Raw genomic sequence first — 24,145 nt, forward strand, 5'->3', positions numbered from 1 at the left:
ACTGGATGAGAGTATGGTTTAGCATATACTTTGATTTATTTTTTTTTTATTGGTTTCAAAATTATGTGCTAGATTTTCTTTATCTCCCTTTTCCATCATAGTTTAACCGATTTATCAAAAACACAAGAATGAATATTTCATTCCGCAGTAACGTGAGATACACGTTGTTTAGTTCCGTTATTCAGGACATCACAGAACACTGGGTGATTCAATTAATGCGTTTCTTTTTATGTTCTTTATGCACTGTAGGGTTTTCTTGACCATCTAATTGTTAATCAAATAAGCAGAGCTTAGTTTAAAACTATAAATAAAGGCCATGTTATCCCAGTGATGGTGCCAAGAAATGAAACCCAGAAGTGGGAAAAGTTTGCGAGCCAGCCAGGAGTCGAACCTAGAATCTTCTGATCCGTAGTCAGACGCGTTATCCATTGCGCCACTGGCCCGGTATGGTATTGTCGCTGAATTTAGTCAATTTTAGCTACAGAGGCGTTACCTGTAGATGTCACTGTTTAACAATTATTTTACTAATTTCTATATTAATGCCATTTTCTTTTTTGATATTAAGATTTTACTGTTTACACTAAGCAAAATGTAAACTTGCTTTACAGATGATACAGTGTTTCATTTTGAAAAGGAACTGAAGAGAACAGAAACGAAGAGGTAGGCTTTGCCGACAAAGCCAAAAATGGACCAGCCCCTTCATACATGAGGTCAATAGTCAAAGCCCGATCCGTACTTCGAGTACTTCGAACCTCAAGTCCAGCTCAGCTTGGAATACCGTGCTTCAGGTCTCATGGAAAATAAGCATCGAGGCTATTCTCTGTCCTGGCTCCAAGATGGTGGAATGAGCTCCCATTTGCTGTGCAGACGTCAGAGTCACTTGCAGGCTGAAGACCATATTGACTGATTAATTTGGTACTTATTGTAGGGTATTGTTTATTACAATGATGTTGATTAACGATCTAGCACTTATTGTTTATTACACTTATTGTTTATTACACTTATTGTTTAAAAGAGACCTTATGTATTTTGTAGCAGTATTTCTACAGTATTCTAGTTCATTGGTATCTTGGACTCTAACCTACTCTACTGGCTAGAATTTTGGTATTTTGGACTCTAAACTACTCTACTGGTTAGGATGTATTCCTTGAGTAAATGACAAAGCACTTATTTAAGTCGTTGTGGATAAGGGCGCCTGCTAAACGCCGTAAATGTAAAAAGACACGAGCCAGCCAGGAGTCGAACCTAGAATCTTCTGATCCGTAGTCAGACGCGTTATCCATTGCGCCACTGGCCCAGTGCTTGTTTGATAACACCTAATGTCAGTTGTGAAGTGGAACGATAAATGGTACTATATGTCTGCATTATATTTGTATACAGATTTCAAAATGTCCAATAATCGCAATAATAACAAATTTCTATGAGTAAATGACAAATCTATTTCGTAAATTGCTCTGGATTAACATCTTCTGCCAAAAACCGTAAATGTAGCTAAAACACAACAAAAAAAGATTCTTTGCACTTTCCAAAGCTTCTGAAGTTAACCAGATACGAGGCTATCAATCATGCAACTAGCTAACCTAACTAGCTAGCAGTTAGGTTACCTACTTTCCCCGTTTGCTACTGAGTGCAATGATTACAAAATCGACCAGGAAAGTTTTAGCTAAGATTATTCTTCTCAGCAATCATCCAATCGCTGTCTATTGGCACATATTTTGCACGTGTCTGCTTTTCTGAGTAGACTTTAAAAAAAACTAACGTTGTTATTACTTCAGTTTATTAAGCCAGATGCACAAAAATAATTTGTTACTATCATTCTACAATTTGATAAGTTTTATGTAGCTTTCCATATTCCTTTTCTTTTCTGTGTTGAACATTTTGTTTAAACAGTAGTCTTCACAAAAGTATATCACTTTTCAAACAATTTCTCTCACTTGTGTTTTGTTCTTTGTGCCAAAGCTTCACAGTGGGCTGGCCCACCCCAAACTGTCCCAAATATATCTATTTCAGTCCTTAGGGCCTGCTCCAGAGATAATTCACTTCCAGATATTACCACATTCTTTATAGCCCTGATAACAGGTGCAGACCCCTTTGTCAACTGGCTTAGCCACTGCTCTGCCTCCACTAGGACATTCCCTCCACCTTGGGGAGAACTCAGCACTTCATCGATTAGTCCAATCTGCCTCCCAAAGTCTGGATCAACTTTCTTTGCACCAGCAAGCAGTTTCAGGGCATGCTGTCTGCCGACAATTCGGACAAGCCTTGCAGAACCACCCCATCCAGGTACCAAGCCCATGTTTTTATGGACAAACTGGATTACAGCATCAGCGGTCATTACCCTGCCAACAGAAACTGAGTTTCAGAACCAAACTGTACTGAATGTATGATTTATTATGGACAGTGCAATGTAATTTTACCTGAAGTCACAAGCAGTAGTGAGTTCTGCACCTCCACCCAATGCTTTTCCTTCAATCAGAGCCACAGAGATGAGTGGCAACCTAAACTGAGACATATTACATATTACACCTTTAGTTCCATGTATAAGCTACACTGTGTCAAAGCTATGATTAAACAAAGCCCACCTGAGCATTCTTGTTTGGATCCTTTGCATGAACATACACATCTTCATGCCATCCTAGGGAAAAGATCAAGAATCCAGTTTTCAATTCTTGGAATATAATGCTTTTTATTCATATAAATAGCCAAAAAGCAGCTTTACAGAGCTGAACATAATTTAGAAACAAGGCAGACTGCACCTTGACAAGATTAGGAAGACACCTTAACTTTAAGACTACTGGTGTAGTACTGGAAACAACTAAACATAATTGGGCCATTCCACTGAATGGGTTCCATTTGCATGTTGAACTTCATAAATTAAATTTCATTTTTAAAAATGTTTTTTTACAACACTGAACTTAATATATTTAGCTATTCAAAATATGTATTAGACAATCTAAAGCATCTTTATTTAATTTTTTACAAGGCTTTTAAGCAGAAGTTGGCCACATTTTTCTCAGTTCTGTTACCAAAACTTGTCATTTCAAAAGCCTGTTAAATGATTCCTGTTTTCCCCTCAAGAAAGTGTATTTTAAAGAAATGGTTGGTTACATGTTCAAATAGCTGACATTTGTGACAAAAAAAAAAAATCACTATGAATGCATGCACGTTGTATTTTTCTAAAAATGCAAAGATTTTTCCTTTTAAATGAGATCTAAACCTCAAATGTATATTTTTACGTCATTTATTAAAACAATTAGATAAATGATGGACCATATTATGAACACTGGGTAACAGGAATGAGTGTCCATGTGTGTGCATGCATGTATGTGTGGTTTTGTGTGTGTGTGTGTGTGTGTGTGTGTGTGTGTGTGTACTTTTCTTCCTGCCTGACTCTAGGTCCTTCTTGTATTTCTCACGTTTCTTCTCTAAATATTTCTCTCCCCCCTCTGGGTCAGCATCACGTTGAACGCTACAGTGCCACTGTTTCTCTGTAGCACTTAAAGGATTGGCTCCCTGTTTTCACATTTTAAAACTAATCAGAAATATCCAAAGACTTCAGTTATTTCAACTGCAAAATTTAAACTTCAGGTATTTAGTGCTGTATTGACTAATATTCTCACTAATAAATCCATAACACAGAACACAACTCATTCCCATTACTCTGAGTAACAGGACTAAAAGAAACAGGACTGAGTTTTTAGCACATAATTAAATACATTAAATAAAACCACATAGCTTCCATGCTAATACAATGAGTTCTCTGAGCACATTCTAACATTTTACTAAAAATTAATATTTGTACAATAAATAAATATCTAAGAAATAATTTTTGGTAACTGGAAAGTTTGTTGAAATTAACCTTCTCAGTCAGTTACAATATCACCAAATATACAAAAGGAAAATGTGACATCTTATTTTTGGTCTTCCCTCATCCTTAAGTAAATCCAGAAGATTAACATGTGACTTTTGGATTGTTTCAGATGATTAAGAAAAGGGACTGTGTTAGGGTAACTGAGTGAAAACCTGGGGACATGACTAAACTGCATTTTTGCTAGAATATTAAGGATTTCTTGTGACAAACGCATAAAAAGCTTAGATGGGATATAGAGTAATGCAACAATGTAAAAAAATAATTTTCCTAAAGGATTTTAATATATTTCATGGTAAAGTGTCTAGTTGGAGAGCAGGGACAGGTAAAAAGTGTTATTCTTTCAGTGTTGTATGTAGTTCATTATTTTTTTAAATTATATATCTTAAATTTGCAAATGCACCAACACATAGGTCACTTTGCTTAACACAAATGTATTGTAGTTAATTTACATGCATATTTATACACTACGTGCACAATTATTAGGCAAGTTGTATTTTTGAGGATCACAAATCAAAAGTTGTATTGAGAATCAAAAGTTGTATTGAGGATCATGAGGATATGAGGATCAAAAGTTCTATTGAACAACTACAGGATCAAAAGTTGTATTGAACAACTACATTTCTGACATTTATTTTTTTTAAAAAGCAAAAAAGAACCCCCCCCAAAAAAACAAACAAACAAAAACAAACAAACAAACAAAAAAACAGTGACCAATATAGCTACCCTTCTTTTCAATAACAGTCATTAGCCTTCCATTCATGGAGTCTTTCAGTTCTGTTGATGATAAACTTTTTGTGCAGCAGCAACCACAGCCTCCCAGACATTGTTCAGAGAGCTGTACTGTTTTCCTTCACTGTAAATCTCACATTTAAGAAGGGCCACGTTCTAAATAGGGTTTAGGTCAGGGGGCCCATGTCATTATTCTTTCATCTTTAAGGCCTTTACTGGCTAGCCATGCAGTACTTCGATGCATGAGATGGAGCATTGTCCTTCATAAAAATCATGGTCTTCCTGAAAGATGCAGACTTTTCCCTGTACCACTGCTTGAAGAAAGTGTCTTCTAAAAACTGGCAATAGGTTTGAGAGTTGATTTTGAATCCCTCTTCAACCCAAAAAGGTCCAACTAGTTCATCTTTAATAATACCAGCCCATAGCAGTACCCCACCTCCACCTTGCTGGCATCTGAGAAGTACACCTTGTACTTCTGGGCACTTCAGGTAGGTTGGAGTTCTGGAATATGATGGCAATGGGTTCCTGCTCGCTTCATGTTTAGCTCTTCTCAAAACTTTAGAAGTTAATTTGCTTTTTTTTTCCCTCAACATGTTTCTTGCGACCCTGTTGACTATTTGCAACAAAACCTTTGATGGTTCTGTGATAACACCCCAATATCTTAGCAATTTGAAGAGTGCTGCATCCCTCTGAAAGACCTTTTACAATTTTGGACTTTTCAGAGTCAGTTAAATCCATTTTTGGCCAATTTTGCCTGAGGAAAAGAAGCTGCCTAATAATTATGCACACCTTGATATAGGGTGTCAATCTCCTTAGGCCACACCCTCCCTCATTACACAAATACACATCACCTGATATGCTTAAATTCACTAAGCATTCAAGTTTATACAGCTTGGAGTTGGAAAATATGCATAAAAATGATATAGTCAAAATACTCTCTTGCCTAATAACTGTGCACACAGTGTCCATATAATGTCCTTAGGACAGAAATGGCCCCCATTAATGCAGATGGCAGGGCTGTCACAGTCCAAAACCATACCTGCGGGTTTGATATTGCTCTGACTGCGTTTAGATCAGATCCAGAGCAAAATGTTCCAGCAGCCCCTTTCACAATGAGACCTCTGCCTTCTGTCCAAGTCTCCAGCTCACGCACCCGCTCCTCCAGTTCTAGCATCATGCTGCCTGGAAAAAGCAATGCTGATTAATTTAATTCAGCGTGAAACTTTAGGTCAGACGTCATCTCACGTTACGTACCCGAGAAGGCATTCATTCGTGTAGGATTATTAATTGTCATCAGTGCGATCTTCGACTCTTGTTTATGAAGATCTATGCAGCCTCCGGGGAAGAGCTTAAATTTCTCTCTAATCTGTTCCTCCTGAGGGTCATTGTTGCTGCAGCAGAACGTCCTGTTGTGTTTGAAAAACGTTCGTAAAGCATTTCGTGGGTGCTGAAGTAAGAGGCGACCAGCACCACACAAAGCCATTCTTCTAGCTCCAATAAAGTAGATGAAGAAAAAATGTCAGCTGTAACACGTAACGTATCCTAGCTAGCTAGCTACTCAGCTAGCTTACACAATGAAGGTAGCTAGCTAGAGCTATAGAATGAGAAGCCAGCTTTGCACGAGATATAAAAAACGACGATCAAACCACCAAAGAAATTATAATTCTTCGGTAGTTTCTGACAACTGCAACTGGCCGTTTATGAAGCTGGCTGCGCAATTTCTAACTAACTATGTGGTGCGCAAATCTTCAGAAGAGGACAAGCAATTTGGGGCTGTGCGTGATCTTAAAAATAGTCCGGCAGGGACTCGAGTGCTGAAATGTAGATCCTGCCTCTATTTTAGCGCAGGCCTGATTTTGCAACATCCAAGCTATGACCTAATAGACAAGGATATGTGGAACATGCAATATTAACATACCCTTACAGAGATAAAGATTTTATGTGGCAGTTAAATATGTATTTTGAATTGAGTGTGTGACAGTGTGACAGATGCCCTTGATCCCCATATTGGTGTATCTCTGGACCTCCTGAAGGGACAGGACTAATGGGGAAAGGGCAGGATGGCAGAATGGTAGTGGTGGGAAGAGAAGAGAAAGAACCAGAGGGCTCATTCATAGTGAAAAGGTGTAGGCTGTACTAATTGTACTTGTACTTAGTTGAAAAATAAGATGGAAGGTTAATCTGTAGGTGTTTTTTTTTTGTTTTTTTAGGATTTTTTTATGTGGTGAAACATAATTATATATAAATATATTAATAATATAATATATCATGTAATAATATAATAATATTATTATATTAATTAATGTTCTCTGAAGCCGATATATAAAGGAAAATTGTTCTTAAAAATCACAATGGAACCACATAATCTATTTGACAATTCTGTGGCATACTTGTAAGCATGGTTTTACATTAGTTCCCTGAAGCCTTTTTATTGATTGCTAATATAGCTATGATCTTCCTAGCTAGTGTTGCATTCTATATTGTTGTGAGAACCTCCATTCTTAAAGACATATCAAATGGAAAAGGGGAAACTGTTTACATCTCCACATCAAGAATGGGATGTAGTGTATATATTACCATCGGGATAGGATTTCTGGCACCAAAAGGGTCACACCTGCTATTTTTAGTCAGAGGGTACCACATAACACCCAGGCATTGGGTGTCTCAGTAGTCAGACTCAGCAGAGCCCATTCACTCCTGACCATTAAAATACCTCTAGACTGTCTACTAATGTTGGTGACTGGCCAAACTTGTGTCCTTGATGTAGAATTCAGAACCCCCTTTAAGATGACTGATTTCATGTGGGTCTGTCAACAATCACATTACTATGATAATGTCAAGGGAAGATATCAACTCTTAGAATGCTCATGGTGTCTGTCCAATGAGAGCTGTTTCTTTGTCTGGAATTAAATATTAATATAACTTTGTAAAACTGTTGAACAATCAAGTAAAGAAGGGCTGGGGTGTTTTACTGTTTTATTTGTGTCAACCTGAAAAAAATGTTGCAATTGTATTCAGTATAGATAGGAAAAACAGGTTGAAAAGGGTTTACTTTTCAGATAGAAGATAGAGTGGGTTTATAATTCATGTATTAGTGATACAAATATGCTTGACCAGAGTCAATTAAAGTTTAAGGAATTATTCCAGTGATGTATTCATCACTACAATTTTTAGTTATGATCAAAAAACCTGGGACTCAAAAATAGGAGGCAACTAAACAGAACGGGGAGGAAAATCACTAGTTATCAGATATAAATACAAATCACGGGTTGTTGATCACAGCCTTTGGCATGAATCATGAGAAAATTGAAAGCTACAGTTCATGACTTCAAGGGAAATATATACACAGATATTCTTGATATGCTTATTATACAAAACTCAGTTAATTAATACAATGTAAAAGTAAGACAGACTGCACCTTGAAAAATGGGTTGTATTAACAGTCATCGATGCTATATACAAACATAAGTAGGAGATGATTCAATATTCCTCTAAAATAGTATGGTCTGTTAGCCTGCTTCTGTTAACTCTTTAATTAAAACTGTAGTTTCCCACTCTCACATGATGACTGTCTCAGTGTCAAAGGTAGAGTAGGTGAACGTTTGCTGTGGGGTGGAATCTGTTGCTAGTGTTGTTGGTGAAGGAGAGTGAGATGATGTAGAAGATGTGGAAGAAGAGTGGTTAGCCCAGCGTGAGGGTAGACGTCTTTTTGCAGGACAAGCTGGTCGTGAGAAACCCTTCTTGATGATTACTGTGGATTCTTTGCTTTGCTGTAGAGAAAGAAATCTCATTGTTTTATATGTAGTATATAAGCTTACAACCATGAGCAACCTGTGTTGTGTTTATACAACTACTCTTTAAGCATTTTAGCTTTTACAGAAAATGACTATTCAATGCATGTCCAGCCATGTTTGTTGTGCATGCCCTATTTGGGCCAAAGATAATGTTTATTCTAATCTCAGTGTCTGATGCCCTTCAGACCTACTAATTTTTCAGTAGTTTGTAATGCAATCTGCAAAAGAAACCTATGATGAGAACTGTTTCTCCACTGGCCATATGTAGATATTTCTGTAATTGCATTATAAACCTGGCAGCCTACAGCAGCTTCCAACAGGTCCAAAGATTAAAGGTTTAGATTTAAAACATTTTGCCAAAATGTGGTACTACTACATTTTTGGGGAATTTAAGAAATGCTTCATTTCTGTAATATGGAGGTAAACTATTTTCTGCACATGCCAGGATTCCTAGAAATCATGTGTTTGGCACTGTATTATCTGGAAATATTTTCTGATGGAATTTAAAATTAGGACTTTTCATTGGGATTTTTTAAAGGTTTTTTTGGAGAGAGGGTATTTTCTTTGAGAAAATATTTCCAGATGGATGACCCTCACTCCAGCATTAAAAATAAAAAGGATCTAAAATATTTTCCTTTATACTTCAAACAATGACAAAAAGGTTTGTTGACTGGGGGTCGATGGATTTGTGTACATGCACAACATACACATACACATAAAAGACAATTAGACCTGCACCTAATATGCGTCCCTTATCCAGTGCACTTTTTAATGCTCACAAGGTTACTTGTGGGTTACTTGTGGGTCCGTATGAGGTTTTTTAAACTGTTTTTAGACATGTATGTCTATGTGTTGGAATACTGACCTTCACCTTTACATGTGTCTCTTTGTGACCTAAAGCCTGGTGCTGAGGTGTATGTGTGTTACTGGATCTAGACTGGTGCTGGGTTTCCAGCATATCTAGGAGCTCTATGAAGTCCTCCTCCCTCCCTGGACTCTGCTGTAACTGCTTGTCTTGCTGGGATTGTCCCAAATTTTCATAACTCTTCAAAATCCGTTCTACTGCTCCATAGTTGGACCGGGAATCTACTGGTCGAGGATAGGCTGCCAGAGTTGTAGGTTTCCAAGGACTTTCATCTAAAACTCTGCACTTGGTGTTAGATGTATTCTGTCTTGCACGTTCAGTTTCTTTAGACTTTGTGTCAGCAGAGTGTTGATCTGAACCAGCAGACTTTGCTTTACTGGACTTCTCTGTCTTTAGTTGTGGTGGGCATATATCTAAATCCATTTGCTCTATTTGCATTCTGGGATCAAAATGTGTGATGGAAGATGCCCTGTGCTCCAGGCACAGAGGTTTTAGTTCCTTGTCTTGTGTGTGCACTGACAGGCATTTAAGGTTTGGGTCCTCATACTTCACAGCTGGAGGCTGTAGGTCAGCAGTTACCTTCTTCAGTTTGTTATCTGACTGCTGAGGTGGAAACTTGGACTCTTTTGTTTGGCTCTTTAACTGTGGTGAAATCTGAGGAGCAGTCTCAGTGAATTTGCGCTCTGGATACTGTACCATAAGATCAGATAGCGCATCTCTTGAATTGTCCTCAAGACACGGTGATGGAATGGCAGTGGTATTATCAAATGTGCAGTGCATATCCACACAGCTGGAACTGTCCTTATTGCACTGAACACCCATGCCTGCTTGAAAGAGCATTCGGTTAAACTCAGCCGTCTTTCGTTCTAGCATCTCGTTTCTCTGAGAGACTTTGGTACTGATGTAAGGTGAGGTAATGTCTAGAGACTTTGTTAGTGAGTCAGTAGCCATGCCCTTGTGTAGTGAATCCATGAAATCAAGCTGTGCCTTCAGGTTTTGTTTATTCACTGCATCCATTTGGTTTTGACTGTACCCAGCTCCAGAAGCCAGGATGTTTACATCTGAGAGGCATTTTTGGACAGGCACATATGTGGAGGACTTGCTGCTGCCAAACCTGCTTCCATCACAGGACCATTGGCTCTGGCAGCAGCTGATATTGCACTTGGAATCAGGAGGCACTGAGCAGGAGACAATCCCAGAGTCTGTCAGAATTTTTCCCTCATTCTCTTGTAACATTGCCTCAAATTTTCGAACTATGGAGGGGCTGCTGCACTTTCTGTGAATGCAAGGACTTTGACACCTTCTGTCAGATTCTGTTGCACTGGGCTCTGTTTCTGTGACAGAAGTTCTGTTCAGGTACCAAGATGTGCTCCGAACGGGGATGGGAGGGGCTTGTCTTTTCTTCACTGGTGGCTTAGAATCACTTTCAGGACTAGTTGATTCCTTTTTAATACACTCCCAGTTGACCTGTTCCTGCTTGTCCAGGACTTGAAGATTTTTGCACCACTCATTCAAGTTGAAATCCCTGTCACTTGTCTCTGACACATCTTTCTTAGCCATGTCAACCTCTTCCTGAAAGAATGTTGACTCAGTGCAGCTTCTGTGGTTGAAAACCAAACAGGAAGAATCCAACATTACATGAAGCAAGTGTATAGAACATTTCCAGTCAGTGAAGAACTGCTGGTAATTATTATGAGGACTTACCTCTTAACATCAGACCTCCTTCTGATCTCATCCTGGTAGCTGCACAGTTCCTCACTTACCCTAGCTATTTCTTTAAGAGCCTAGGACAAATTAAATATCTCAGTGGACAAGTTAAAATAACTGCAAATCACAATTCTCTCACAGATAAAAACAAGGGTTGCATAGTCAGAAAGGTATAGATGCAACAATACAGTGCAGTATCAATCAAATCATACAATTTTTGTTTTTTCAGCTATTGTATACAAAAACACTCACAGCATTGAGAGCCATTGTGTTTTTCTTTTTATCACTTGCCCATCTGATGTCCATGCTCTGAAATCCTCGGGAGGGGCTGAGAGGATCCTCTTGTCCAGTAGAGACAGTGGACTTGTTCCCGAGTCCTTCACCCATACATCCAGGCAAAATGCCCACCAGTTCTGCAGTATTAATGGCTTCGATTTCCCTATGCTCATACTTCCTGTAGCTGCCCTGGTTTGATGGGCCACTTTGCTCTTGGCAGTACAGGTCAGCAGGTTCACTGCAGTTATGAGTGTAGTCAGCGCTGTTATGACTGTGCGGGGTGAGAGGCTCAGAGTAGCTGCTGCTGTGAGCATCTGAGGGCTCAGTTAGAACACTGGACACAGTGCTGGCAGAACATGAGCTGAGTCTTGTGGCATTACTTTCTGTATTGGTGTGTGGTCCAGCACTATTTCTCTCTCGATGGGCCTTCACTTCATTATACAGCTAAGACAAACAGGCAGATATGCAAGAAATACAGTTTTAGGCTATAAACAAAAACTCTCTTGTGATTATATTGCTAATCACTAGTGATAGGCCTTGCAATATCTTAAAATATTGAAACTTTGATGTGACATGGTTAAAGATTTGGATACATTTTTTAAATCAATTTTTTAAAATGTATTTATTTGATCATGCTGTGAAAGCTCTGATTTATTAAAGCATCACAGAACACTAATTTACATTGTCTGACATAGGTACAAATTCTAACAAAACACAACACAAATGATGTCATTCGTTATAGAGCTCATTTTCATATTGCAGCCTTCTGGGACATTAATATTGCAAAAGCCAAAACTGTGATAAGACTTAAAAGAAAATAGTGCAGCCCAAATTCACTTACAAAGATAACAATACCTCAAATTTACCAAGTGACATCAAATATTTTTATAACAGTTTTATGACTGGTAACTTTCACATTTTGTTTGCTCTTCTGTTGGCTTTGAAGTTGCATTAAGAAGACAAAATAGCTCACATGTTTATTCAAAGCAGATTGTTCCACTGGGTTGGCTCACAATCCATGTGCACCCCCTCATTAAAAGGCTAATCTCTTTTCCAAAGAGAGTCAGATTTAAGACCATTCTACCAGATCTCTCTTTGGGTTGAGTAATTCCATCTCCCCCTTCTTTCACCACCCACTAAGAGCATGTCTTTGATAAATCACATGGTCCGATTCTTTCTCATCTCTAATTGAAAAAATAATTGAAATAGCACATTGGAAATACTACTAAGGTTTATAATTTTTCAATCCTTGTGAAACATAGATCAGAATGGAATGTTGGGTCTAATGCTGTAAACAGTGTTCGCACTGTAAGTTGTATAAGTTAGACATGTTGGAGGAAAATCCCCTAATGCATGTCTTGTGACTTTAGCCATCACTGTTTTTGGCACTTTGCAGAAATTTGCCATTAGTAATCAAGTAATCACTGAGTCCCAGATTTAACAGGACAGCAGTATGTTGATTTAGATGACCTTTGGGTGTGGCAGGGCTAAGTGTATCCTGGGCTCAGTGTCCATCTGTGGACTCACCTCCTCGATTTTGCGCTGCATGTCCCTGAGCTGGCTCTCCCACTCCTTCCTCTCTGAGTCGAAGCGCTCCAGCAGCTCGGATTTTTCCCTCGCCCAGCCCCTTTCGCTGTGCTCCAGCCAGCAGCGCAGGTCCATTGCTGCAGTATGGGTGTCTGCCAGCAGCCTCCTCTGCTCCTCTTGCTCCCTTAGTGTATCTCCAGTCTCAGTGTTCCTCACCGTTCCTACCTCTGTGTTATGTCCTTTGGCCTCCAACTACAGGGCGAGAGGGTCAAGTATTTGATGTATTTGTATTTCAAGGAAATATTTGTTTCCACAGGGAAACAAAGATGCATGTAGGATACTGAGAGGAAAAAGAAATAACAGTTTTGAAGGGAAATGGAAGTTAAGGGGTTAGGAAGGCAGGAAAATTCTGGATGTCTGGCATGCTCATAGGATATAAGAGACCATCTATCCTCACGCACATCCCATAGGATACCCAGCCTAAGCTTCCTCACGCACTGATGGGTACATGCTGAATGTGCCTTGCAGGGGCCACAAGGCCACAGTGGCCTGTTGACCTTCTAGTGAGCACTTATACAACAATATCTGTGTGTACTGCAAAACTTTAATGAAAGAGGAAATGCATGCCATTGAGACACACAGTTCTGCAGTTAGGCAGTAATGTCTGGGTCTGATGCCATGCCACATTGGACATGCAATCTACAGTAGCTCTAGGAATCTGCTATAGGTGGAAGATGACTGATTGGTAGTGTTATGCTGCAGCGTTTATATAGTTTTAAGTAACCTCTCTCTGTGTTCTTAGAGAAGATTGCTATTTGTGTTATAAATGGTATCCCAAGTGTCAGTATTGCATAGAAACTGATGCTAATGCTTGTATATGTGTTATATATCAGTAACCAGAACACACTTATGAATAAGGCAATTTTATTATGGCAGTTTATTTATGTATTGTAGTTTTTGAATAATTGATGAATATGAATATGAATTTACTTACCGTAGTTTTTAAATTAAGGCATTTGAACCCATTCACAATTAAACTGTTACATGTTGACATAATCTCTTCTTACTATACACCATGATATTGTGTCTGCAGCAATGGTAGATGCATGAACAACTTAGTTGTTTTCCTTGGTTCACATGTCTCTTTGAGCTAATCTTGAAATGGAAACCTAAAGTCTAATTTGACTCTCCCCAAGCACACAAACCATTTCTGTCACAAACAAGTAATATGACACTTGTGTCTTGAGGTTGATAACTTTACTAGCATACTTGTATAGAATATATTTTGAATAGTAGTGCAAAGGAAAACAATAATGAATACAATACAAGAAATGCAAGGATTGTTCTTGTTCTAAATTTTAAGTCACTGGCTAGGTTTTCAGGTGCTCAGGTTAGCAACAAAACCAGATTTAAATATGGTGTGTATAAACAATAACCCACTGGACCAGTGAAGTCAGGGCATGGCTATAAACTGCATGCATTCTTTTAGGTTTGCCTCAGTATATTTACAAATCGGTGGCATGTAATCAGGCTTGAAGAAAACAGGGCTGGTTTAAAATATGATCATTGCTGTGGGTGTTATACTGAGACTGTCTTACTGGGAAAGAGTGTCAAACTGCCATTTCTCTATAAATAGACAGCAAGACCAAAGCTTTAGCATCTAACATTCCTAAGGGTGCGGCCACAGGGACACACACAGTACACCACCTCTGTTTTAAAAATATGCAGGCCAATATGCTGACGAATACCAGGTCACGAATGCCTGCTGATAAACCTGGGATGTCTTCTGGAGCTGCAGCATAAGCTGTGGTAGGATGTGGGTTATAGAAGAAAAACTTTTACAGTTGCATTCGACTCCTCCCTGAATTCAGCGCTCTGTGCCAACCAATTCTTTGGCTTGGTTTGTGCAGCTGAACACACATATTTTCCACAGTTCTTTGGAAGAAACAAGTGCAACTGTGTTGTGTGTGGACTGATAGACTGTGGAAATTCTTGTAATTCTTTATAGCCCATTTGTCCACATGTAAATAATCTAGATTAAATCGTGCCTGCAAACTATAAATCTTATCTTTTGTAACATATTGGCCACGGATGTGGGGAACTGTTTCAAGTCAAGGCTCAAACCCAGTATACTATACTATACTATACCCAGAAAACTGTGTAGTGAACATGACAGAGTGTCCTGGCCAAGAAGCATACAGCCCTCCAGCATTCCTTAGTTCCACTCCTCGCTACCTCCTCTGCCCTGCAGTCTTCACTGCACTACTGTATTAGGAGAGTCTAGCTCTAAGGTTAATGCATAAACTACCGGGGGGGGGGGTGTTTAAAACTGCTCTCACTGAGTATGATAAACACACCAGACAGTCTGGACTATGTCTCTACAAGGGTGTCCCAAACAAGAACAAGAGTTCAGTGAGAGAGTGACCAACCAGACATAGAGAGGAAGGTACGGAGCAAGTCTGAAATGGCACACTGCCTTTCCCACTCCTATTTTTTGGTACATAAATAAGGAATGACTTTTGTCAGTGAGGTAGCACAAAGTCACTTGTGTTTAGAAAGTAATTTTGTACATTTACCATAATCAAATGTATATATTCCAATGGACAGTAGTCATACCGCCTCTCACCGGACAGTTTAATGGAAATTCTAATGGAGCTGGAAGCTTCTCTGAAATTATAGACAGACCTATATAGTACTGCTAAAATAAAAGTTTCTCTGGGATGGGCTAAATGTAGACCAAATGTTTATGTGATAATTATGAATAAATAGACCACTCTTACCACCTGTGATCAGAGGTTTGCGATCTCTCTGATATCTGGTGCTTGAGTTATCTGAGAGCAAAGATATCGAAGAGCAAACATACCTGTGCAATTCGATATTTTAACTCGGCTCTTTCTAGCTCCCACGCGCACCGGTCCTTTGTGTACTGCAACTGAAGCTCGCTGCGTTTACTCTCTTCCCGTTTCATGTCCACTTGAACCTCTTCTAACAATGTCTTTAGATCCAGCAATATGCGTCGGTTCTCTCCCCCCTGTAAACGCAAAGCAAACGATAAAGCTTACATTCAACCTGATCAATGAACGTAAATCCATGTCCGGTCTTCGTGATTCATTCGTGCATTACTTGTATGTCAGCCACTTCTCTCAAAAGAATTTCCTTCTGCCTCATCCATCCATCCCTTTCTTGCCCATGGCGCTTCTTTAACTCTTCAAACCTCTTTTTCAGTCGTGAGTGATGGGACTGCAGCTCTAGCCACGGAATCTGCCCACGAGCTCCATCGGATGGAGAAGCTGTAGGTCCAGGTAAAGACTGCTCGAAAGAATGACCTACAGAGGCTGGAGACGACAGAACGCGTATTGCACTCTGGCTCCGTTTCCCGCCTCCTTCCATCTCCAGCCTGGACGAAGGGATAAATTCCCAGCCTTGTGCCTTGCTTACACAGCCGCCGCCACCGTGTAACCCTGACCCATTTCCAAACGCATTCCACATCTTTTCCATCACTCTAAATACGCAATGGCAGACTTGTTTCGACTTGTATGCCGGTGTAGTCCTTATTTGAAACTAACAAATTTCCCGAAACCAGACATTTTCCCCGACTCCGGCTCCATCTCCGCGGCTCGAGCAGCGCTCTGCGTGCGTTTGTTCTTTCCATATCACCGCAGCAACAACGACAAGGTCAGGCTGTCATTCTTATCATGCTACACGTTTGTACTAAATACACTCACAACTTGTACTATTGCAAAGCATGCGTTGCTCAGTCAGTCTTTAACAAGCTACATTATTTCCCCTTTCCGCTAACTTGCTGGTAACGCCAGCGATTAATCCATTCGCCGAACAGAAAATGACACCGGCAGACAGGGGTCAAGAGCTCAAAATACTCTTAGCTCCACTGATGTAAGAGTTTGGGTTTATTTTTACTCCCTGTAGCTATCGGACGCAGCCCACCCATCTACAAGACCGAGCAAAATTTATCTGAAGTGTGCCATAGTTAAACTATGGAAACTACCAAGCTCATAATTAGCGTCAGCAATGGCAATACTGGTTGAAAACATCATTACAAAGGCTATAGACCACAATGACAAGATGCTAGCGAAACAGGTTAATGGACGGCAGCTGATTGATTCTTGTGCTAACTTGCAAGCCTTCTGCCTTCTCGGATAAACACAGCCCTCTTTTATTTACTACTGCATAACTTAGCTATACGTTATTAGTGTAGTCCGCTAGCTAACCATATTTAAAGCAAATTTTTCAAAATTGACCTTACCTTGGCTCAGTCTGCATTCTTTGTAGAACCAGAAAAGTTGAAAGTTGATTTAAAATTAACGGAAACAAAAACGCTAATTGAGACAATAATGAAATTCCAGTTCAAACCTTATTTTACCCCTCGAATTGTAGCGCTTCTGCTGGCGAGTTTCTGCGTGTCTTTCTCACAGCTGGTTATAATAGCCTATATGACGTGACTATCCAGAGGTTGTCTCGACGCACACTCCTCCCGCCCCAAAACATATGGCCATTGGAGTTTAAGATAAATCCCTCAATTTACAGGACATTCTTCAGAATCGACTACAAGATAGCTGTGTTCCTTTGAGCTTCTGAAAAAATGCGTTTATCCTAGATTTTATTGCTGTTCATGAAACGGTTTTTTGACAGGCATTCATTAAGTAAAAGCACCAAGCATGGATAAAGATTAGTTCTAAAATCTGCGAATTAATGTCATGTCCAAAGAATATAAGTGCAATAATCGTGTTTGAATGTCTTAAATTTGTTAGTTGTGTTATATTGCTCTGAACTGGAGTTGCACTCCTAATTTCGTTGTAATTAAAATAAAGGCATCTTAATCTTAATATATACATTATTATGTATTATGTACTTAGTGATTAGGTTAAGCAATTGAAGGTATAAGTGTAGTTTTACATTTTAAACTATGTTTCTTACTTACCAAGTAAAAAGACTGTAGTAAAGCTGATTTGAAGTCATTGCTGTTAGTTGAAAGCTTGTGTTTTGGTGAGTATCTGCAGCCCGTGTGTAAATGGGTGAAAAACCTCCCGTACTTTGTATAACCTTAATGAAATGTCCCAAATAATTTGGAAAACAAAACAAAACAAAACAAAAAACATAACATAACAAAACAATGTCACTTAAAAGGGGGGCTTACAGAACAAAGAAAAGGGTGAAAAGAAATACCAGTTTGAATATAGTCGCATATGATAGGGAAGAGAATAAAACAAGAATGAGGATAAGCAAAATGATGGGCTGAAACATCTGGATGAGGGTGGACAAGAATGCAGAATACAAGCAAGAAAAAAAATTAATACATTTGTAAACAGGGTATAAGTGAGAAATCGTAAAGCACAGATATAATTGATGAAAAATGCTGTTAGCCTTATTTAAACTCATTGATAAAGTGATTACATGTTTGAAAATACACTAACACATAATGTTATGAATGCATGTTAAATAGTGAATACAAAAAGACAAATGAAATAAATTTGGGTAGACTTACAGAGAGAGGCTCTTCATTTTCCCGATCTTCTGGTTTGGGAACATCCAAGCGGTCAATAAAACTCTGGAGCTCCTTCCTAAAAGCTTTCATCTGGGCATTAATGCGGTACAGAAGCTCATGCTCACGTATTCGGTTGCTCTCATCATCTTCGTCCATGCGACTGAAGAGTTCACCATTTGTCACATAGACCCGTGCCTCAGCAATGATGGTGCTTGTGTCAGCAATCAGCCTGTCAATGGTCCTGCTCAAGCGCTCTGCCTCCATGCGAATATCCATCATCTGCTGCCGGTCCTTGAGACTTCGGGCTAAAAAACGTCCCTCGGGAGAGTACAGAGAGCGGGTTGGAGTGAGGCAGCGGACATTGCGGACTTCCTCTGAGTCACTCTCTCCACCGATGGGGCCCTCACGTTTGCGATGTGGAGGGAGGCGTGTGGAATCATCATCGCTCTCACGGCGGCCTCCATCACTCTCTGCGTCGCTGTCTCGAGGGCTGGGACGGATGCCCAGGTGTGAAGCCAGGTCATAGCGCTGCATGTTGGACAGCAGCACACGGTTCTCGTACTGCAGCTGCATCACCTTCCCGCTCAGCTCATTGATCTGTAACCGCGCGCCCTTCAGCTCCTCCTGAAGGGCCTCGGCCTTAGCACCGTCAGCCGCTCCACCACCGAAGCGGGAGCCCTCGTGCCAGCCTGCCTTGTACTTTAGCTTGTTGAGCTCGCCTGTCACCCGCTTGTTCTGCTCCTCCATGTCAGCCAGGTTGCGTCGGAGCAGCTCGGCCTCGTCCTCAACTAGCTGCAGCTGCTGCCGCAGCTCCGATAGTACTTCACTCTGCTCCCGCGACAGTGGCTCCACCGTGCCTCCCACGAGCTCCTCTCCTCGCAGGTCATCTAGCTCTGCCTTCAGACCACGGTTCTCCACCTCCAGCTCCACAATCTTACGGCCCAAGATGTTAGCCTCCTCCTCCACCAGACGCAGACGTAGCTTCAGCTCAGACTCCCGTGTGGTGGGGGGACCACCAGCCTCACCTTTGGGAAGAGGACTGTCCACATCACCATAGAAGGAGCGGTACTTCTGCAGCTCCTGTTCCAGACGGTCCTTCTCTTTGTCTATCTTAGCCATCTTCTTCCTCATCAGTATGGCTTCTTCTTTAATAAGGGACAACTGGCATTTCAGATCCTCATTTTCCTCCTGCAGAGACATGTCTCCACATTTTTAAATTGATGGAAATTACGGTGTATCACAGATGATTCAGATAATCTGATTATATTGTATCTAATGGTTACATTTAATGACTGTGTTCACTGTGTTATGTGTTACAAGTGACAAGGTCCATATTCAATACAGTTGTGGTTTTTACCTCTGTTGGGGTCTTTGGAACTTTTTTTTCTGATTTCTGTCCGTCTTTGCCTCCTCTTCTTTTCAGAGATGCCTGATAGAAATAGTATATAAAGTTAAAGACTGTACAAGGTATTGGACAGAACCATTTTGTTCCACAAAGCATAGATGCTTTTACAAATCATGTATTTCAGAAACAGGTCTGTTCTACTTTTTATATGGAAGGCAAAGACCTATTGGGTTTAATAGCGGGTCTGTTCAGGTATTTTTTTAAAGATGATCCTTATGCATCCTTATGATATGCCTTTTTTTTACTCTTGGTACAAATCAAATGATATTTATTGTCACTTGATCATCTTACATGTTTCCATTTACAGCATTTAGCAGCTTCGTCACCTTGCTAAGATGCTCACCTCTTTAGCTTTATCTAGCTCATTTTGTAGAGCCTGTTTTGTCACTTCCACCTCAATCAGTAGTTGTCTCAGTCTCTCATTTTCCTCCTCTGTTTTTGTCCTTTTCTCCTCCACATTTTCCAGCTCGTTGTGCAGTCTCACAGACACATCCTTTGCCACCTGGGAAAAAGTAAGAAAGAATTGAGGTTAACTATCTTAATGGATGGCACTGCTTGGACAGCAGCTTAAGATCTTTGTTAGGTATGTCTGTGTATTTATGGATTTTTGGAAGCATTTTATAGAGACTGACCAAAACACCAAGGCCTTTAGCCTAAAAAACTGTTCATTGAAATTATTTCTAAATTAATTAAATTTACAGAAGACTAGACTCTCCTAAACCCTTTTAGAATATTTACCTTCAAATCTTGTTCCAGACTCCTCAATAACTCCCCATCGATTTCACCTGTTTCTGCATATCGCAACCGCTTCCGCTCTGCTTTCCGCACGCGGTACTGGAGAATTCGACAGTTCTTATTGGCTCTAACCAGCTCGCGCCGCATGTCTTGCAATTGGCAGGCATCTTCTTCATAGAACGTATCTCTCAGCTCATCCATCTCCGCTCTCATTTCATCTATTTCATGCTAGTATAATAAACAGATTGCGAAATCAGCCACAATGTTTACGAAACAATTAATTGTTTTATGTCGTATTCATGACTCCCGAGGCCTACCTTAAGATAATCGTTTTCATCCTTTAAGCTATCAATTTCGTCCCGCAAATCTTGGTTGATTTGAGTCATGCATTCAGCAGGCCTATTCGATGCCTCGCGCGGGACTTCCATCTCCGTGGATGCAGAGCCGGCTGCCTTCGTATGAATGTTCCCTTCTTTCTTTAAGCTCTTGTTCATGTGAAATTGTATTAACTCAGACTGCAAGCATCCTTCTCTCCAGAAGCCAGGGCCACATCCCATGGAATGTTTTGCGGCTTGTTTTCCGCCCGACACTCCCTCTCCTTTCTGATACTTTCTTTTCCCCTGAGGGGATTTCGAAGAACTTGGCTGATCAGAGACTACACGATTGGTATCGCTCTTTAAAGGAGAGTCGTCCGTGCCATACGAGTCTTCGGTGGAGCTGTTACGCTCTTCTACTCTTTTGCCTTTCTCTGCCCGTCTCGAAGTGGGACTTTCAGCACCACAAGCATGGACAGCTGCTGTAGATTTGGTAGGCTGTTTATCTTTGCCAGAATTCTGTGTGACGGGAGAATTACTTCGACTGTTTTTACCGCCCTGCTTTCCTGAACCGGGCTTCCCTGCAGGGCTTTTCGTTTTTGGTGTAACGTCTTTAAATCTGGCTGGGGAGGATGCTCGTTGCTGTTTCATGTTACTATTGTCTGCCTGTCGCGGGTCGGCAGCGCCGCCTGTGGCGGGATTCATGGTGTCATCTGCAAGCAATCAATTGTCGCCCATCGTCCGTTCCCTTAGTTGTACAAATGAGAGATACCATATAACCTATAACCTGAAATAAACCTATATAACTTTTATCATTTTAGCACAAAATACTGATTTTTCTACATGTAAAAACAAAATACGTATAACCTAAAATACGCAGTCTAATATACACGTACATATAGGCTAGTTCAATAGACAAGGATTTCACATGGTCGATTTCATTAAAAAATCCAGTTACTTTAAACATTATAAAATCTGTTGAAATTAGAATATCGAAAATGCAGCAAATTTACAAATTACAAATTTACAAAGTCAATCAGTTTGCATTGGTGTCGCGAGATATTGATATTCTTAGCCGCCGTGAATGGCGTGGCATTGTCATCTAATTACATGGTGGTGCGCAGCTGTTCATTATAGAGGCACAGATGTCGTTTTTAGAGCGTCTTTTCCTGAATAACTATAACATTTCCGCGTTATTTGGGTGTACGCAAGCCTCATCACATTTCGTAAAACAAGGCCTATTTTGTTTGAACCATCTTACATTCGTCCATTTCCTATCCAGTGATTAGAAAAATGAAAAGAAAGACAATGGCTTACAGATAAACTAACACAACCCTCTTTGACGATTACATTTTTCTTCGAAGCATGCAGAATTGACCAATTCACACATTTGGGATTTGTGTAATTTATGTGGTTATAGGCTAAGTATTAATATCCTGTTCTTTCTAACGTCTTAATCTTTAGCCTACTGGTTAACAAGAACATTTTCTTTATTGGCTATTTAGCTTGTTCCACTAACATTCCATTTTCGAGATGTTAAAGACCGATGTAAAGAAAGCCGCGTTGTTTATAACCTTTCCAAGGTGAATGTCTAATACCTAATAAAGCCCAAATGACTATCATTCAAATGATGGATTCCATCTTTCTTTGTCGCATAAATAGTCCTCTGACAAAAAAACAAACCTACGCAAAGTTATAATTAAAAGAGATGTCTTACCGTTTCAGCATCCTCATTTGTCCAGCACTGATGTACGATGGGGAAGATGCATATAGGTATCCGGCGCTGCAAGACCACCATCGAAAATCGCCGAAAATAAACGTGCGTGGTGATGTCACAACTGGGCAAGGTCTTAACAATACTTGGAGCCGAGAGCAAAGTTCCATTTTACCTGACCTGTTTCATTGATCTTAAGATAAAAAAAAATAATCTATGTGAAATTGCTAAAAGCAATTGCTAATTGGTAAAAGAAAGAAGGCAAAAATGACCACCTTTGTTCGGAATGAAATTTTTGGTTTGTCAGAATTATTTTTTTAACGTCACTTCCTAAAAGTAGGCCTATATAAAATGTAGAAAATATTGCTGTTATCCTTTTTTAGAGTATATAATAAGCATTTCTTGTAGTGTTTTGAGTAGTGAGTCAGCATATTAGCATACAGCGAGCAAAACATTTGTATGTGCACGGTACTCTGAGAGGATATCTTTAAATCAATGAATGGTCTCCTCCATTGTCTCTGCACGCACGCGCGCGCACACACACACACACACACACACACACAGAGGGTTGTGGGGTGCTGGAGCCTATCCCAGTGGCACAGTGTGCAAGGCAAGAACTGACCCTGGACCGGGCATACTCCATTGCAGGTCTATAGAGGGGCGGGGTCAATGCTGTACTGCTGCACCCTGTGCACATACTCCCCGTCTCAGATGATATCATGGGCTAAGATGGATTTCAGCCCTTTATCTCCACTGCAAGCATAGTTATGTCAATTACATTTATAATCTGGCACATTTTGTGTTAATAAATATTATAATATCCAGTGTGTATAATAATGCAAGGGGGAAAAAAAAAAAATAATAATATATATATATATATATATATATATATATATATATATATATATATACACATACACACACACACACTGCTATATACTATATATATATATATATATATATATATATATATATATATATATATATATATATACTATATATATATATATATATATATATATATATATATATATATATAGTATATAGCAGTGTGTGTGTGTGTATATATATATATATATATATATATATATATATAGTATATAGCAGTGTGTGTGTATGTATATATATATATATATATATATATATATATATATATATATATAGTAGTCCTACAGCATGAATTAAAGTCTGATTGTGTACACGAAAATAAAATTATAAAAGCAAATGAGAAGAGTCACATGGCCATATGTGACGGAGAATGGCAGCCAGCTGGTAGCTATGATAATGGATCTACAGCAGCTTGGAGGTGTGAAGCACTCCACCTTTATGAGTCTTAGAGACTCAGTGATTATTACATATTTCATTTTTATCATGGCCATTTGCAGTTTTAATACAAATGCTAAATGAACATAAAACTATATACAGAAGGATTATGTGTTTCATAGATTTCAGATATCCTGGTTTGCATGTACTTTATGAAATGTTTTTCATATTTTTAGCAGTGCTGATCTTCATCTTATCTATACTAGAGAAATGCGACACTTTCTCAATTTGTTATAGAATAGGTTACAATGTCCAAAATTAACAGGCTTACAAAAAGCTTTAAAAAAGTAATTTGTCTAGTTTTCTGATTTACAAAACTGCCTGTGTACCTATACCTTTTTCTGTATTATTCACTGTATGTAAAAGTGAAGGCAGTAACACT

At 39.5% G+C, this 24,145-nt stretch overlaps 3 protein-coding genes, 1 long non-coding RNA gene and 2 other non-coding genes across 10 annotated transcripts; 1 reads left to right on the forward strand and 5 right to left on the reverse strand.

The window, feature by feature from the left end:
- Positions 1-370: 370 nt before the first annotated feature.
- On the reverse strand, positions 371-443 carry trnar-acg (transfer RNA arginine (anticodon ACG)). Its single transcript has one exon. It is a non-coding gene; the product is annotated as a tRNA-Arg (tRNA).
- A 781-nt stretch (positions 444-1,224) lies between these two features.
- trnar-acg (transfer RNA arginine (anticodon ACG)) lies at positions 1,225-1,297 on the reverse strand. Its single transcript has one exon. It is a non-coding gene; the product is annotated as a tRNA-Arg (tRNA).
- Positions 1,298-1,760: 463 nt separating this feature from the next.
- echdc1 (enoyl CoA hydratase domain containing 1) lies at positions 1,761-6,396 on the reverse strand. Of its 2 annotated transcripts, none has more exons than XM_027001556.3 (5): positions 5,855-6,396; positions 5,640-5,782; positions 2,583-2,635; positions 2,418-2,498; positions 1,761-2,339 (listed from the first exon to the last, which is right to left on the reverse strand). In XM_027001556.3, the coding sequence occupies exons 1-5, from the start codon at positions 6,081-6,083 to the stop codon at positions 1,931-1,933; spliced, it is 915 nt and encodes a 304-aa protein (XP_026857357.2). In that variant the 5' UTR covers positions 6,084-6,396; the 3' UTR covers positions 1,761-1,930. The 2 variants fall into 2 exon arrangements, with proteins under 2 accessions (XP_026857357.2, XP_081552053.1); XM_081695927.1 differs by having other exon boundaries at positions 5,640-5,778; positions 5,855-5,995.
- Positions 6,397-7,565: 1,169 nt separating this feature from the next.
- On the reverse strand, positions 7,566-17,846 carry mtcl3a (MTCL family member 3a). 3 transcript variants are annotated; one of them, XM_027002254.3, is made up of 7 exons: positions 17,709-17,846; positions 15,633-15,800; positions 12,770-13,021; positions 11,219-11,686; positions 10,964-11,043; positions 9,260-10,859; positions 7,566-8,370 (listed from the first exon to the last, which is right to left on the reverse strand). In XM_027002254.3, the coding sequence occupies exons 2-7, from the start codon at positions 15,735-15,737 to the stop codon at positions 8,158-8,160; spliced, it is 2,718 nt and encodes a 905-aa protein (XP_026858055.2). In that variant the 5' UTR covers positions 15,738-15,800; positions 17,709-17,846; the 3' UTR covers positions 7,566-8,157. The 3 variants fall into 3 exon arrangements, with proteins under 3 accessions (XP_026858055.2, XP_081552601.1, XP_026858047.2); XM_081696475.1 differs by lacking the exon at positions 17,709-17,846 and adding an exon at positions 17,034-17,678; XM_027002246.3 differs by lacking the exon at positions 17,709-17,846 and adding an exon at positions 15,893-16,267.
- Positions 14,595-22,965, forward strand: LOC145651170 (uncharacterized). 2 transcript variants are annotated; one of them, XR_014116941.1, is made up of 3 exons: positions 14,595-15,215; positions 15,995-16,444; positions 22,452-22,965. It is a non-coding gene; the product is annotated as an uncharacterized LOC145651170 (long non-coding RNA). The 2 variants fall into 2 exon arrangements; XR_014116940.1 differs by lacking the exon at positions 22,452-22,965 and having other exon boundaries at positions 15,995-16,071; positions 16,353-16,443.
- On the reverse strand, positions 17,894-22,549 carry mtcl3 (MTCL family member 3). Its single transcript, XM_027002262.3, has 7 exons — positions 22,444-22,549; positions 20,730-21,474; positions 20,416-20,640; positions 20,021-20,179; positions 19,630-19,701; positions 18,273-19,460; positions 17,894-18,031 (listed from the first exon to the last, which is right to left on the reverse strand). The coding sequence occupies exons 2-7, from the start codon at positions 21,429-21,431 to the stop codon at positions 17,921-17,923; spliced, it is 2,457 nt and encodes an 818-aa protein (XP_026858063.1). The 5' UTR covers positions 21,432-21,474; positions 22,444-22,549; the 3' UTR covers positions 17,894-17,920.
- Positions 22,966-24,145: the final 1,180 nt, after the last annotated feature.

Source organism: Electrophorus electricus, chromosome 14, assembly GCF_041902795.1.
Source record: "Electrophorus electricus isolate QZ-2024a chromosome 14, ASM4190279v1, whole genome shotgun sequence".
Taxonomy (NCBI): Eukaryota; Metazoa; Chordata; class Actinopteri; order Gymnotiformes; family Gymnotidae; genus Electrophorus; species Electrophorus electricus.